The sequence below is a fragment of the Rhinatrema bivittatum genome, chromosome 2 (genome assembly GCF_901001135.1).
Source record: "Rhinatrema bivittatum chromosome 2, aRhiBiv1.1, whole genome shotgun sequence".
NCBI classification, from domain to species: domain Eukaryota; kingdom Metazoa; phylum Chordata; class Amphibia; order Gymnophiona; family Rhinatrematidae; genus Rhinatrema; species Rhinatrema bivittatum.
In genome coordinates, this window is record NC_042616.1 from 697,145,571 (window position 1) to 697,160,002 (window position 14,432).

The following is a 14,432-nucleotide window of genomic DNA, read 5'->3' on the forward strand; positions in this document are numbered from 1 at the left end:
GCATGGGCTACAACCAGTGGCACGTCAGCCCTCGCTCCAGCTCCTTGGACTCGCTCTAAGGGGGCCCGGGCAACCCTGAAGCTGACGGCGCCAGCCCGCCACAGGCCAGTCCACGCTCCAGCCTGTGCGGCCAGTCCCTGGAACAGCTGGAGCTGCACATGAAGAAAGAGTATTTTGGTGAGTAATTAGTGTGTGGTACTTGCTTCAGTGCCGACAGACGTTCATGGGCCTTCTCTCTGCCTTGAGCGCCCAGGCTGGACGTCCAAGCTGCAACCTCGGATGTCCGGCTTGGACGTCCAGCCGGGCGCTCAAGGCAGCGGGGTCTGTAGGAAAGAACCATCCACTTTCCTGGTGGAATGACATTTGAAATGACAGGTACCAGCGCACCCAGGATACTGTATAGGCGCTGTATACCGCTCTATACAGTAAAATGGATTGTGCACACCTACCGCTTCATGGATGCGCTTTGGACCTGGCTTGCATTTGCGTCTCATTTGAATACTGTATCGAGCAGTTTGTGAACCAAATTGTGCATGCGGCAAACGAGGGTGCGCCCAGCACTGCTGCACTCTTTTTTACGCGTCCTTACTGTATTGGCCTGTTAGATAAATACTGATTTATCCGGCTATATGGCAGGGGGTAGTGGCTGCCAAATAGCTGTATAAGTCAGTACTTACTCAAGTAAATGGCATCAGCCACTGCTTAGCTGAATGAGTCAATACTTATCTGCGTGTATTTAAAAAATTTTTTTACATTTTTCTCTCCTTTTTTTAGGTGTTTTATATGCCAACGCAGTAGTGTGGGAAACTTAACTCCAGCTTTGATCCAGAGTTAAGTTTCCAGTGCTAAAAAAAAGTGCACTGGCCAGATGCTGTCTCTCTGCATTGGGGAGTACTGCTTAATGCCTTCATTTGCATGGGATTTCCATGTGAGGGTGCTAAGCAGTACTCCCATTTAGAAACACACATTTCCTATGTGCAAAACACCTTGCTGCATTGGTAATAAGTTTTGTGCACAGAAAGGTGTTTCAACTGAATGTATTTTTCTACATCGGCCTCGATTGCCTGTCAGCTCCGCTCTTCTCCCATAGTGGCAGATGCTGGGGCATCACTTGGTGCCTCAGCATAAAATGAAAATTGGAGCATGATTTTCTTCTTCCTGGCTACAACTAAGATAGGGAAATTGTGTTGTGCTTATCTGTAAAGCTCAATAAGGACAACTTGCAAAGGGATTTAGCCAGATAATGTAGCAATTACTGGAGAGATTACCCTGCTTGAAAATTATCCCTTTAACAGCAGCTAAAAATTCTAGTGGCCTTTCACAACATGCATACTTTTAGCCAGATTAAAAAGACATTTTCAGGTCTGGGGAGAAAATGTATGCACATTTGGCTTTTCACATTAACACATTATGTTCTGCCCCTATTCCACATCCCATAGAAACAGAAGATGCAAACAAAGTATGTGTGCACATATCAACTAGGCAATTTTCAGATGGAAACTACGTTTTATTTCCCTTTGAAAATTGGGTACAGGTTTATCTGTACAGCGATTTCTGTCTAGCGGTATTTTAGAAATGATAAATAGTAGCAGTAATAGCAGTACAAAAATAGCTATATACTCTGCAGTAAAACAGGCCATTGAAAACTACCCCCAATGTAATCATTTCCAGCACTAAAATGAAATTAGCAATTAAGATGAAAATAGCAATTAAGCTATGAAAACTGACTGCTTAGTTTTCATAGCTTAACTGAATTAATCTATTCACAAATTGTAAATCTTATCACATTGACCCATGTTATCCAGAGCAGTAATATCTAACAGCATGCAGAATTTTTTCCACCTTCTGGCACTTCAACTTTTGGGCTCTTTGGCTGTCTACACTGAATGGTAGGAGGAAAAACGATGCAAATAAAAATCAGCATCATCGCAATAGCTGAAATGCTCTATGTACAGTTGGACTCATATATACAGTACTCAAAATAAATGCACCCTCTGTCTCAAACAGTAGATCTACAGCCTAATGTGAGTATGAATTCAGCATCAGCTGAGCCATGAAATGTATTGTAAATTTGTACCCTCTAAAACAGATACAAATTCAGGACATTATTAGTAACATATTGTTCTAAAATACTTTTAAGCACAAAACAGTTAGCTTTCCATACATTAGCAAGATATCAGGCTCGGTTACTTTTTGCTTATTACACAATTCCTCCTATCAACATAATCACTCCATCTCACCAATAAAAACAAAAAGCAAATGTTGCTTACCTGTAACAGGTATTCTCACAGGACAGCAGGATGTTAGTCCTCACATATGGGTGACATCACAGGATGGAGCCCAATCACGGAACACTTTTGTCAAAGTTTCTAGAACTTTGACTGGCACCTACTGGACATGCCCAGCATGGCACTAAACCTGCAGCCAGCAGGGTCCCCCTTCAGTCTTGTTTAAAGCTACAGGAAGTGCCGAAAAATAAACTAATAAAATGAACCCAACACCGCGGGGTGGCGGGCGGGTTTCGTGAGGACTAACATCCTGCTGTCCTGTGAGAACACCTGTTACAGGTAAGCAACATTTGCTTTTTCACAGGACAAGCAGGATGGTAGTCCTCACAACTGGGTGAGTACCGAGCTGATGATGTCCAAGAAATGCACCAAATGTACCCAAGATGTGCAATAGGCACAAGTATTGGGGAGGAATTTGGTAGAGAGCATCCTGAACCCTAGCGGGCAGGCGGAAGGGTGTTGTAAAAAGGTTGCGCAACACAGATTGGCCGAAGATGGAATCTTGTCTTCCGGCCTTGTATAAGCAATAATGGGTTGTAAAGGTATGGAGAGAACTCCAGGTAGCAGCCCTGCAAATGTCAGGAAACGGCACAGAGCGTAGGTGTGCTACTGAAGTCGCCATGGCCCTCACAGAGTGTGCCTTAACAGGGTCTTGAAGTGGAATGCCTGCTTGCTGATAGCAAAAGGATATGCAGTCCGCTAACCAGGAGGAGAGAGTCTGCTTACCCACAGACTGCCCTAATTTGGTGGAATGGAAAGAGACAAACAATTGAGTGCTTTTCCTGTGGGCAGCTGTACGGTCTAGATAGAATGCTAGAACACGTTTACAATCAAGGGTACGCAGAGCCTTTTCTCCCTGATTGGAGTGAGGCCTGGGAAAGAAGGTACGTAGTATAATGGATTGATTAATGTGAAACTCCGATTCTACCTTAGGTAAGAACTTTGGGTGAGTGCGGAGTACTGCCCGGTCCTGCAGAAGTTTAGTGTAAGGTCTGTAACTCACTAACTCTGCGAGCAGATGTTATTGCCAAAAGAAAAATCACTTTCCATGTGAGATAGCGAAGATCACAGGATTGGAGAGGCTCGAATGGTGGTTTCATGAGCCTTCCTAAAACCAGATTGAGGTCCCAAGAAGGGGCCGGAGGGCGCAGTGGAGGCATGAGGTGAAGTAAGCCCTTCAGACGTGTTACGAGGGGTTGTACTGAAAGAGGAACATCCCCGACACCTCTATGGAAGGCGGCTACCGCACTGACATGCATTCTGATGGAGGAGATTTTTAGATCTGATTCTGACAAGTGCCAGAGATAGTCTAGAAACTTCGTGGTGGAACAGGTAAAGGGATCAAGGGATTGAGAAGAACACCATGACGTAAACCTGTTCCATTTGTAAAGATAAGATTTTCTCGTGGAAGGCTTCCGTGAAGCAATCAGGACACGGGAAACTGGCTCCGAAAGGTTAAGTGGCTGAAGAATTAACCTTTTAACATCCAGGCAGTCAAAGACAAGGCCTGAAGATTGGGATGGCATAGGCACCCGTCGTTCTGAGTGATCAGAAGCGGGTCCTTTCCCAAGGGAATGTGCCTGCAAATGGAGAGGTCCTGAAGAATTGGAAACGACATCTGGCGAGGCCAGTGAGGTGCTATCAAGATCATGCGTCCCTTGTCCTGACGTAACTTCACGAGAGTCTTCGAGAGAAGTGGAAGTGGAGGGAATGCATATAGGAGACCTGTTGCCCATGAGAGGGAGAATGCATCTCTTGGCTGAGAGCGTTGGCTGCGAGTGAGAGAGCAAAGGTTCTCTACTTTGCAGTTCTAAGGTGACGCAAAGAAGTGTATGTGGAGGTAACCCCAACGTTGGAATATTGAGTCCACTACAGTGGGGTCGAGGGGCCACTTGTGTGGTTGAAAGGCGCTATTCAGCTTGTCTGCCAACACAATGTCCACTCCTGGCAAGTGGTCTAATGTGCTTCTTTCTTCTCTGTGATTTGTGATTGGGACTCCTGATGGAGTCGTGGGTTCAAATCCCACTTCTGACTTTGTGAATTTGATACTTTGGTCTTTCAATCGGCTTTACTTTCTAATGGAAAAAAAGATTTTACCTAGCCAAAGAATGTCCTTTTGAAGTCCCAACATTGTGAAAACTTCCTTTCCGTTTTGCTCCTATCCAAACCTAAAATGTGGCAATCACCGAGACTGCCTGCTCCCAATGGGAGAGGTCCTCCGTCCATATCTGCGCAGCCTCCTGACACAGTAGGTAGGAGCCCGTCCCTCCCTGTTTGTTGATGTACCACATGGCCACCTGGTTGTCCGTCTGAATGAGGATGACCTGGTTGGAAAGCTGATCCTGAAATACCCTGAGAGCATATCTGATTGCTCAAAGCTCCAGGAAATTGATTTGGTGTTTGGCTTCCTCTGGAGACCAAGTCCCTTGTGTCTGCAAATTAGCAACATGGGCTCCCAGCTGAGGTTGGAAGCATCGGTGGTGAGAATTATTTGAGGGTCTGGAGCCTGGAAGGGCAGGCCTCAAAGGAGATTGATCTGATTTTGCCACCAGGCTAGAGACTGATGAAGTGAGTCAGTAATGTGGACAGTGGTCGATAGAGGTTGGACGGACCGAATCCATTGTGATCTTAGAGTCCACTGAATGACTCTCATGGCCAAGCGGGCCATTGGGGTAACCTGTACTGAGGACGCCATGAGGATGAGGAAGTGGCGTGCAGTCGTGCGGTGCTGAGACTGTAGCTGGTGTGCGAGAGCTCGCTGTCGAGGCAGAAATGCCTTTGCCTGCAAGGTGTCCAAGTCTGCCCCAATGAATGATAAAGTTTGAGACGGGACTAAGCAGGATTTTGTGTAGTTGATGAGAAATCCTAGCGAAGTCAGAGTGTGTAAAGTAAGACATAGGGACAACAGAGCAGCCTGCTGAGTGGGAGCCCTGATCAACTAATCATCTAGATAGGGGTAGACATGAACACCTTGAGTACTGAGGAAGACTGCTACTGGTGCAGATGCCAGGCCGAATGGTAGCACTCGGTACTGATAGTGCTTGGGGCCTACCAGAAATCTCAGGAACCTGCGATGAGATGGAGTTATCGCAATGTGTGTATACGCGTCTTGGAGATCGAGAGAGCAGAGCCAGTCTCCTTTTTGCAGAAGAGGAATGAGGGAACCCAAGGTTACCATCTTGAACTTTTCTTGGTGGAGGTACTTGTTGAGGGCACATAGGTCCAGAATTGGATGAATACTGCCTGATTTTTTGGGGATTAGATAGTACCGGGAATAGAATCCTAAGCCTTGTTGGGAGTAAGGCACTGGCTCTATTGTTCTGGACTGGAGGAGGAGGGAGACCTCCTGCCCCAGGAGAAGTGAGTGGTCAGATGTTCTCCACATCGGTAGAGATGGGGAGACGGTGGGATGGAGAGAAAGTTCAGGTGATAACCTTGAGAGATTATGGCAAGGATCCACTGGTCTGAGGTGATTGTGTGCCACCTGTTGTTGAAAGGGCACAATCGACCTCCCACTGGTATCTGAGGCAGTGGAAACTGGCTGCTGCTCTCTATGCAGGAGTCAAAAGCCGGAAGCGGGGCCCGGCTAGGAGCTACCTGCGGCTTTTGTTTCCGCGGTTGACGAGACTGGGCCTTTTGGAAAGGTCTCGTGGAACGAGTCCTAGACTGTGGTGGATAGGACTTCTTTGGATGAAAGAATGACTTTTTAGTATCCTTATTGAAAGGCTGTTTGGAGGAATACTCAGAGGGCATCAGAGAGCTGGCAAAGGTCTCATGATGGTCCTTGAGTTCCGCCACCGTCCTCTGAATCTGTTCACCAAACAGATTGTCGCCTATGCAGGGCAGATCAGATAATCTGTCTTGTACTTCAGGGCACAAGTCCAACGACTTAAGCCAGGCCCATCTTCTTGCCGAAATAGTAGCTGCAGATACCCTGGAAGCAGTGTCGAAGATATCATAAGAGGATCTGATTTCATGCTTCCCTGCCTCGAAGCCCTTGTGTACCAGGGCCTGAAGCTGTTCCTGGAATTGCTGAGGCAGGGACTCTTCAAAGTCCTGTATCTGCTTGAATAAGACCCTGTTGTACTGGGTCATCTACAGCTGGTAAGAGGCAATCCGGGAGATACGCATTGATCCCTGGAAGACACGCCGGCCAATGGCATCCAGGAATTTCTGTTCCTTACCTGGGGGAAAGGAAAAGTGGGGTTTTGATCTTTTTGCCCTCTTTTGGGCAGATTCTACAACCACAGATTGGTGATCCAGCTGAAGTTTCTGGAATCCTGGGGCTGACTGGACCAAATAAGTGGTATCAGCTTTCCTGTTGATTGGAGCAACAGAACCAGGGTGCTCCCAGTTCTTTTTGAGGAGATCCAAAAAACCTGGTGAATAGGGATGGAGGTTATTTCCTTAGGAGCATCCAGGAATTGTAACAGCTCCATCATTTGATGCCTATCATCTTGCTCAATCTGTAATTGAAAGGGAACCAATTCAGACATTTCCTTCACAGAATTTATGAAGGACAAGTCCTCTGGAGGAGAACGCTTCCTACTTTCAGTAGGAGAAGGTGGCGATGGTAAATCATCGGTGTCTTGAAATGAATCGTCAGTCCAGGTGTCATAGGGATCAGCACCTGTCCCTGTAGGAACCTGAGAAGGAAGGGACGATGCTATTCCTGAAGGTCCTGGTCTAGGATCTGAAGGCATCGAGGGAAGTACTGGAGGCACCGATGAAGGCATCGAGGGCACCGAAGCAGGTATCGAGGGCATCGATGGATGGATCGGTGGCGCTGATGGGCGCATCGACATCGATGGTTGAGGCATCGGCAGGACTCCCAATGGAGGAATGCGGAATGGTGTTTCCCCTCCCGATGACAAGGTAAGCGGGGAAAGGCAACGGAGCCATCGGTGACCCAGGATCCATTGGTGGAAAAGCGGCTATGAGCGCTTCCATCTTCGAAAGCAGCGGTACCAATGCTGCCGGAATGGGATCGATGGTCGGTTCCGCGACCGGCACCGATTTCGGTGCCGGGGGACCTTGGAGTCTGTGCATCGCCTTATCGATAGCCTCCTGAACCATCCAGTCCAGTTCTTCATGGAGACCTGGAGCAAGCAGCCCCAGCTCCGGAAGGGAAGGAGGCAGAGGCATAGTCGGAGGGCCCACCGTTAAAGGCGGAGTCGCGGCTCCCGATACCCGTCCGGGTGGGGGTTGCCTCGGTGACCCGGTCGCAGAAAGGGTCGGTGCCTTTTCTGGACGGGGTTTCTTCAATGGTGGCTCGGATGATGGCGAGGTCGATGATTTTCCTTCCTCGATGGTCAGACTTCCTGTGTCAATGCCGATGTTTCCCTCTACGATCCCCTTGGTCCTGAGGGGGAGTAGAGGTCGCCAAAGGCCGAGAAGTCGTCGACGCCGGATGGTCACCGGCCGGTGGCCGATACTGGCGCGAAGTTGAAGGTGCCGGTTCAGATGACGTTGATGCAATAGACGGCGTCGGAGTTTGAGAATGGAAGAGAAGTTCCATTTTCTCCATTCTGGCCTTGTGACCTTTTGGTGTCATTAAGGCGCATTTGGTGCAAGTCAGGACATCATGCTCGCACCCAAGACACATTACACAGACTTTATGCGGGTCTGTTATGGACATGGTGCAAGTACAGTCTGGGCACCAACGGAACCGCGACGCCATTGCCTTTGAAAAATTTAGCCGCGGTACAGTCGACGGCCAGTAGGCCACGAGGGTCAAACTCGATGGGAACTGACCAAAAACGGGTAAAAACTTACAGGAGTACCGCGGAGTCAAAAATTCGAAGGAGGGACCCCTGTGGGGTATGAAAGTTTTTAGTATTTCTGTGAGGAAAATTCCTGTCAGGAATCTCTGTGGAGCTCCTTAACCCACGTGGCTACTGTTGCGCGGAAAAAAGAAGACTGAAGGGGGACCCCTGCTGGCTGAAGGTTTAGTGCCATGCAGGGCATGCCCAGTAGGTGCCAGTCAAAGTTCTAGAAACTTTGACAAAAGTGTTCCATGATTGGGCTCCATCCTGTGATGTCACCCATATGTGAGGACTACTTATCCTGCTTGTCCTGTGAGAATCACATATTCAAAAAAATATCTAAAGAATTATAAATGCATTTCTGCAACTGTAGGAATTTGTACAGTGAGGCGGGATAATGCATTGATTCAAGATTTAGTTTTTCACCCATGCACAATAAATTCAACAGTAGCCCTACAGCAGGGCTTCCCAAACCTGTCCTGATGCCCTTACAGCCCAGTTGGGTTTGGAGGATCTCTATCATGAATATGTATGAGATAAATCTGCATAAACCGATGATAACATATATGACATTTAGCTCATTGTGGTTATCCTGAAACTCCCTAACTGGCTCTGTGGTCACCAGCATAGTTTTGGGGAGCCTTGTCTGCTTTACTCCTCAATTTAGCTTCTTCAGTTGTTCTAAACCTACCTAGTACAATTGCTCAAGTTTTTGTATCAAAACATGACAGTACTCTGTTCATATGATGTATGGGGATTGAAATCCACATAATTTTATTTGTAACATACGATTTCCTAAATTGAATGTTCAATGTTCGGATAATGCATCTGAACAATTAAGTCACCATGCCTTAACATTTTATGAAGCACATTTTTTTTTAGTATAAATCGGTATACCTCACAGTTATATAGCAGTATGTAAGAAACTATCCATAGGTTTCACTGGTAGCTAGGGATTACGTTTTGGTTTGGCCTAGTTTTAATTTTCTAAATCAGAAAATACTTATAAAATGAGACCAATTTTTTTTACAGGTATATGAATGAAAAAAAAAGACTAGAGACTGCACAATTTCTGTGGGATTTCCATGTTCACAAAAGAAAGCCTATTTCGCTTTATTAATACATCGAAAAAGTGAGACTGTTCTATCGATGAAAAGAAACAGATTTTGTTTCAAAATGATGAAAAGTACAGTAACAAAATAATAATGTGAAACAGGAAGCAGTGAATTTACAGAGATATAAATTAGTGAAAATGGGTTTCAAGTCTTCAATCTTGAATGTTGTGAACCTTTTGGACAAAGAAAACTATGAAAAATTGACAAATAGAACTGTGGTGTTTCTCTACTGGTCCTGGAGCTTCATCTGTTTATTTTTGCAGGATATCCTAAGCGGGCACAAGCATCAGTCCCCTTAGGTGCAGCTCCAAAGCCAAATTAGGAAATCGTGTTAAAGGGACCATATTTTAAGTTCTACTTAATTTATAGAAATTCAATACCATAAAGCCCTTATAGTTAGGTGGCATTTCTTTTTCAGTGTGTAAGACTATTTTTAAAAGATACTGCCTGAAAGAAAACCTTCATGTTGGCTTTCCAGTTTAATAATGTAAAAAAATACATAACTCAAAATAGTAACAACAAAATAAAACTGAAGAGATGTAAATATGCTGGTGTGCTCAAATTTAGAACAGGCATCTTGTATGTTTTTCATATTTCGGAGATGGATAATATGAGATTGCACTTTTATTAATGATTTTTATTGCTTTTTCTGGGTGGGGCAGGAGGAAAACAGTTTAGTATAATATGTTTTAATGACTCATTTTAATTCTGTCGAACACATTTTATTTATAGGGCTTCTATTTCCCTGGTATTTTTTATTTCACAAGGCTCAGAATCCAACTGAGGTTCTGTTCTGTCAGCAGTGCCAACTCCTTCTGCTACGAGTAGTTAATTACCCAAAAGCTGCAGAAATTACTGTATTGCCATAGTTAGTAGCAACAGAAGGAAACTGGCACTACTTGTAGCGAGGAGTTCCTGTCAGACTTTGAGCCTTCACAAATTAAAATCCAGGAAAAACAGAAGCCCTACTGATTTATTGCCATCATACATCTGCTGAGCAAGACATGAAATAGTATGTGTGTGAATAAGTGGGTTGGGGGGAAGTATCATTACAATAAAGAAAATTCAAACCTACTATCTACATACAACAACAAATTAAAATTTATATGTAAAAGTGTAGCAAAATTTTCTTTGTGATGTTTGCAATCTCCCCCTTAGAACATAACTTATCGTCTTCTTTTAACAGATTTAGGATCATATCTGTGAAAAAAGTAAAGCAAATGATTATCAAATAGTTCTTCAGTTTTTTATAATCTAAAACACTAAGTTTTTGAATTTGCATATATCATGCTTTCTTCTAGGTAACTTTTATAATACTAAATTTACATATTTACTACCGATATGTTGCAGAGACATAATAATTATACAATTTTTATATGTTTTCTAATCACAATCAATTTTCCAACAATGACTCCCATTCAAGAAACTATCCACCAGGATTTAGGCTATGCATTGGGAATATAATAATGCTTCTGTAACGACCCATAGTGTGGCCACACCTTACGTACTATAATTTTATTTCAACAATGCTTTTAATTTATAATGCTTTGCATTATTGTTTTTGTTTGTTGTATGTTGTTTTATATAATATGTATTATAAATGTATGCTTCCAATTCACATCAATCACTGGTGGAAATTACGGATGATAAAACTTGCCAAATAGATAAAATAAATAAATATACAATTCTGGTCACTGCATCAAATAAAGCAGAACTAGAAAAGGGCAACAAAAATGATAAGGGGATGGATCAGCTCCCTTATGAAGAAAGGATAAACAGGTGAGGATTCTTCAGCTTGGAGACGAGAAGACAGAGGGGATATGATAGAGGTTTATGAAATCATGGGTGGAGAGGAACAAGTTAATAAGGAGCTATTATTATACCCTCTCAAATACAGTAGTACTAAGACTAGGGGACACACCATAAAACTAATAGCAGAAATTAGACCAAATAATCTCCACAGAGATGCAGAACTTTCTCACATATAGTGTTATTCTCTGTAATCCCTACAACCAATGCATCATTGGGGAAAATACTAAATTAAAGTACATTTGCTCTAGTCTAGGGGTAGGCCACCTTTTTGAAGCTGTGTGCCAACATTTAAATTGGGGGTAGGTAACACTGGTCCTCACGTGCCACAAGCTAGTCAGCATCCTGATCCACCAGATTCCATTCACACAACACTTGAATATTTTAATTGACAAATTTCAGTTAAAATGTTCAAGAGTTATATAAAAATGAATGAAATGTGTATGTTTTTCCTCACATAAAAACAAAATTATAAAAAGGAGAAGAGAAAATTGTCTCTCACTCCCTCCTCAATACAAGGCCTATTAGAAAAACATAACAGATCAGGCTTCTAAAGATTCCTTAACAAAAACTACATGCCAGCTGAATATCTTACCTCAATCATACACGCAGAACCTCACTAATACCGAATAAAGTGATAAAGTATAAATACAAGCATGCAGACAAAAATAGATTGGAAACAGCAACAGGCCAAATTCTGTATGCAGTGCGACAATGGATGTGTCATAAAACATCAAACAACAAAATTAAGAAATAAAAAATATCAATCATAATAGTAAAACCATACCAATAAAAAGAATACATATTTCAAAACAGCTGAAGAACAGAACATCACCTAATAACTAAAAACTCATACACACATTTTTAAACCTTTTCTAAACACCAATAAAATATTTCAAAAAAACATTCACATCAAACACCACCCATTAATTAAAACTTATAAGGATAAAAAATACCGTACTTTCCATACCTGAGAACTTTTGATTTCTAGTCACTTTGAGATTCTTACAAATTAGTTGGGGTCGGGAAAAGTGCACACAAATGTTCTCCTTTTTCTCACATACATAAACTCTCCAACACACACAAACGTTCCCTCTCTTCTACATGCAATCATACACAGAAACCCACACCCTCTCTTTCCCACATGCAATCACACACACGTATGCTTGCTCTCTCTCTACTCCCTCATACAATCACACATACATGCACGTTCATTTGCTCTCTCCCCTCACATGCAATCACATACATGTACACACATGCTCGTGCCCTCTCCTACATGCAATCTCACACATACTCTCTCTCCCCACAAGCCCACACATGCAATCATACATGCATGCACTCTCCCATATGCTCGCTCACACTCTCTCTCCCACATACAATCATACACATAGGCTCACACATCCACAGCTCCACATAAGCTGTCACCCACCCAGGCTCTCAGTCACACACACACACAGGCTCAGACATACCCTCTCAGGGCCTGAGTCACTGGATCCTCCCCTCTCACTTCCACCACTGCGGGATGGGCTCCATGGCAGCTTGCCAAGTTTGTCTGAATCTTTAGCCACCAGCAGGATGAGATTCGCTGGTGGCCACTGAGTGTTTCCTTTCTTTTCAGCTGCCTCAGCAGTAAATGGCTGGCTGAGTCAGGGGCTGGGTGACTTAGTGGACACTCCAGTTGCCGCTCTGATGCAAGCAGGAAGCCTCAAGCTGGCGATGCAACTCCTGCTGCAGGAATGAGGGAAGGGGGTGTATCGCCAGCTCGGGGCTTTCTGTTTGCATCGGAGTAGCAGTGGCAGCTGGAGTGCCTACTAAGCTTCTCTACAGCAGTATTGCAATGACCACATGGTTGCCAACTCCTACTCTAAACTATGGGAGTTATAGGAAATGAACACTGTATGAGAAAGTTGTGCAATGCCTCCTTATGTGTATCATTTAGTTTATTTTCAGAAAATATAACTTGTGCCAATTCAGTACTTAGATACTGTTTTCACAAAGAAAGTCATGGGTTTCATCTGGTCTTTTCTCTGCAAATACATTGATTGACCACCAAAGCACTTAGAGAAGTTATATTTTTTAAAACTAGAAAAATACGTGCAGACATGTATCAACTACTTTCTTACAATGCTAAAAACCATAAGTTCCTACCATTATAGCATATCTAATATTATTTAGTACATTTATAAAGCTCCAGGTAAAGGTTAGAACTTAATGCAAAAATGCCATTACCTCAGGTACAAACTTAGGCCTGGATTTATGAAAATGCACTAAATATCGCCTGTGATAGAAAAAGGGGCATGTTTCATGGTAATAGGCAGTTTATCGCAATTTGTGCAAATACCTATGCGAAGAGCTGAGTTACTGCAAATTGCGATAATGTTTTCACACTTTGAGATAAGTGCCAGAATGTGGTATTTCCTACATACAACTGGGGGGACCATGTTTACTATGAGGGAGGGAGGGAGAGGGAGAGGAAGAGAGACAGACTAGCCATAATGCCCTGACCCTAGATAGATATTTATATCTCTATGGGAGGCCCACCTAGTAACTCGAGGTGAGGTTTAGGTATTAGTGTAGGGGTTAGGGGCCACTTTGACATTCAAAGTGAGACATACGAATAGCACAGTGCTCTCTTGTGAAGATTTGATGACCTTCGGAGTGAGGAAACTCACCCAAAGATGATATTTGTGCAGTGTTCTCTCAACCTAGCTTGATGGACTCTCTACCTGGGATAAAGCCTTAACGTAACCTATCGCACGGCTTAACGCTACTGAAAAAGGTGTAGCTAAAATCGGCTTTAAAGCCATGTAATAGGACTTTGCAAAATGGTAAACCCAGCCAACTCCCACCCCTAACTCCTCCTTTTTCAGATTTGCATCGCACCATACGTTATGGTGCTATCGCATGTGTTAAAGGCATTTCACATGCGTTAAGAGCTTATTGCATGCATTAACGGCACTTTTAGCTTGCGATAAGCCCTTCACGCATGTGAAAACGCCTTAGCGCATTTTGATAAATTACCCTATTAGATTGTGAACCCTCTGGGGATAAGGAAATACCTACAGTACCTGAATGTAATCTGCTTAGAAATGCTTAAAATAGGGAATGTAGATCAAATAAGTAAATACTGTAAATGTTGCTGTATGTTATTTTTTTCTAGTTTCAGAAACTAAGTTGTAAATGCACAGACATATAAAAAAAAAAATTGCCATTACTCTTAGGAAAATGTCTGTACAGTAAAGCACCTTATTACAAGTTAAAGTTTCAGAAACTAGACCGAATAACAGTTTAAAAAATAAGTGTCATTTCTTTTCTCTGTAAAGCACATTTATCCATAAGTCCATGAGTTAGACATAGGTACAGAAATGTGGTGGAGGTTCCAGACATTTGCTCCAATTCAAGAAGACTTTGGAAGGAAAACATATGTCACCAATTTCTGATATGCTGCTTTTGTA

At 43.4% G+C, this 14,432-nt stretch overlaps 1 protein-coding gene across 1 annotated transcript in view; it reads right to left on the bottom strand.

Moving 5' to 3' along the window:
* Positions 1 to 8,795: 8,795 nt before the first annotated feature.
* Positions 8,796 to 14,432, bottom strand: part of NBN (nibrin) — a 298,561-nt gene continuing 292,924 nt past the window's right edge. Inside the window, exon 15 of the mRNA XM_029591629.1 lies at positions 8,796 to 10,368. Coding sequence (XP_029447489.1) covers positions 10,335 to 10,368 — 34 coding nt within the window. The 3' untranslated portion in view covers positions 8,796 to 10,334. The remainder of the gene's footprint in view (positions 10,369 to 14,432) is intronic.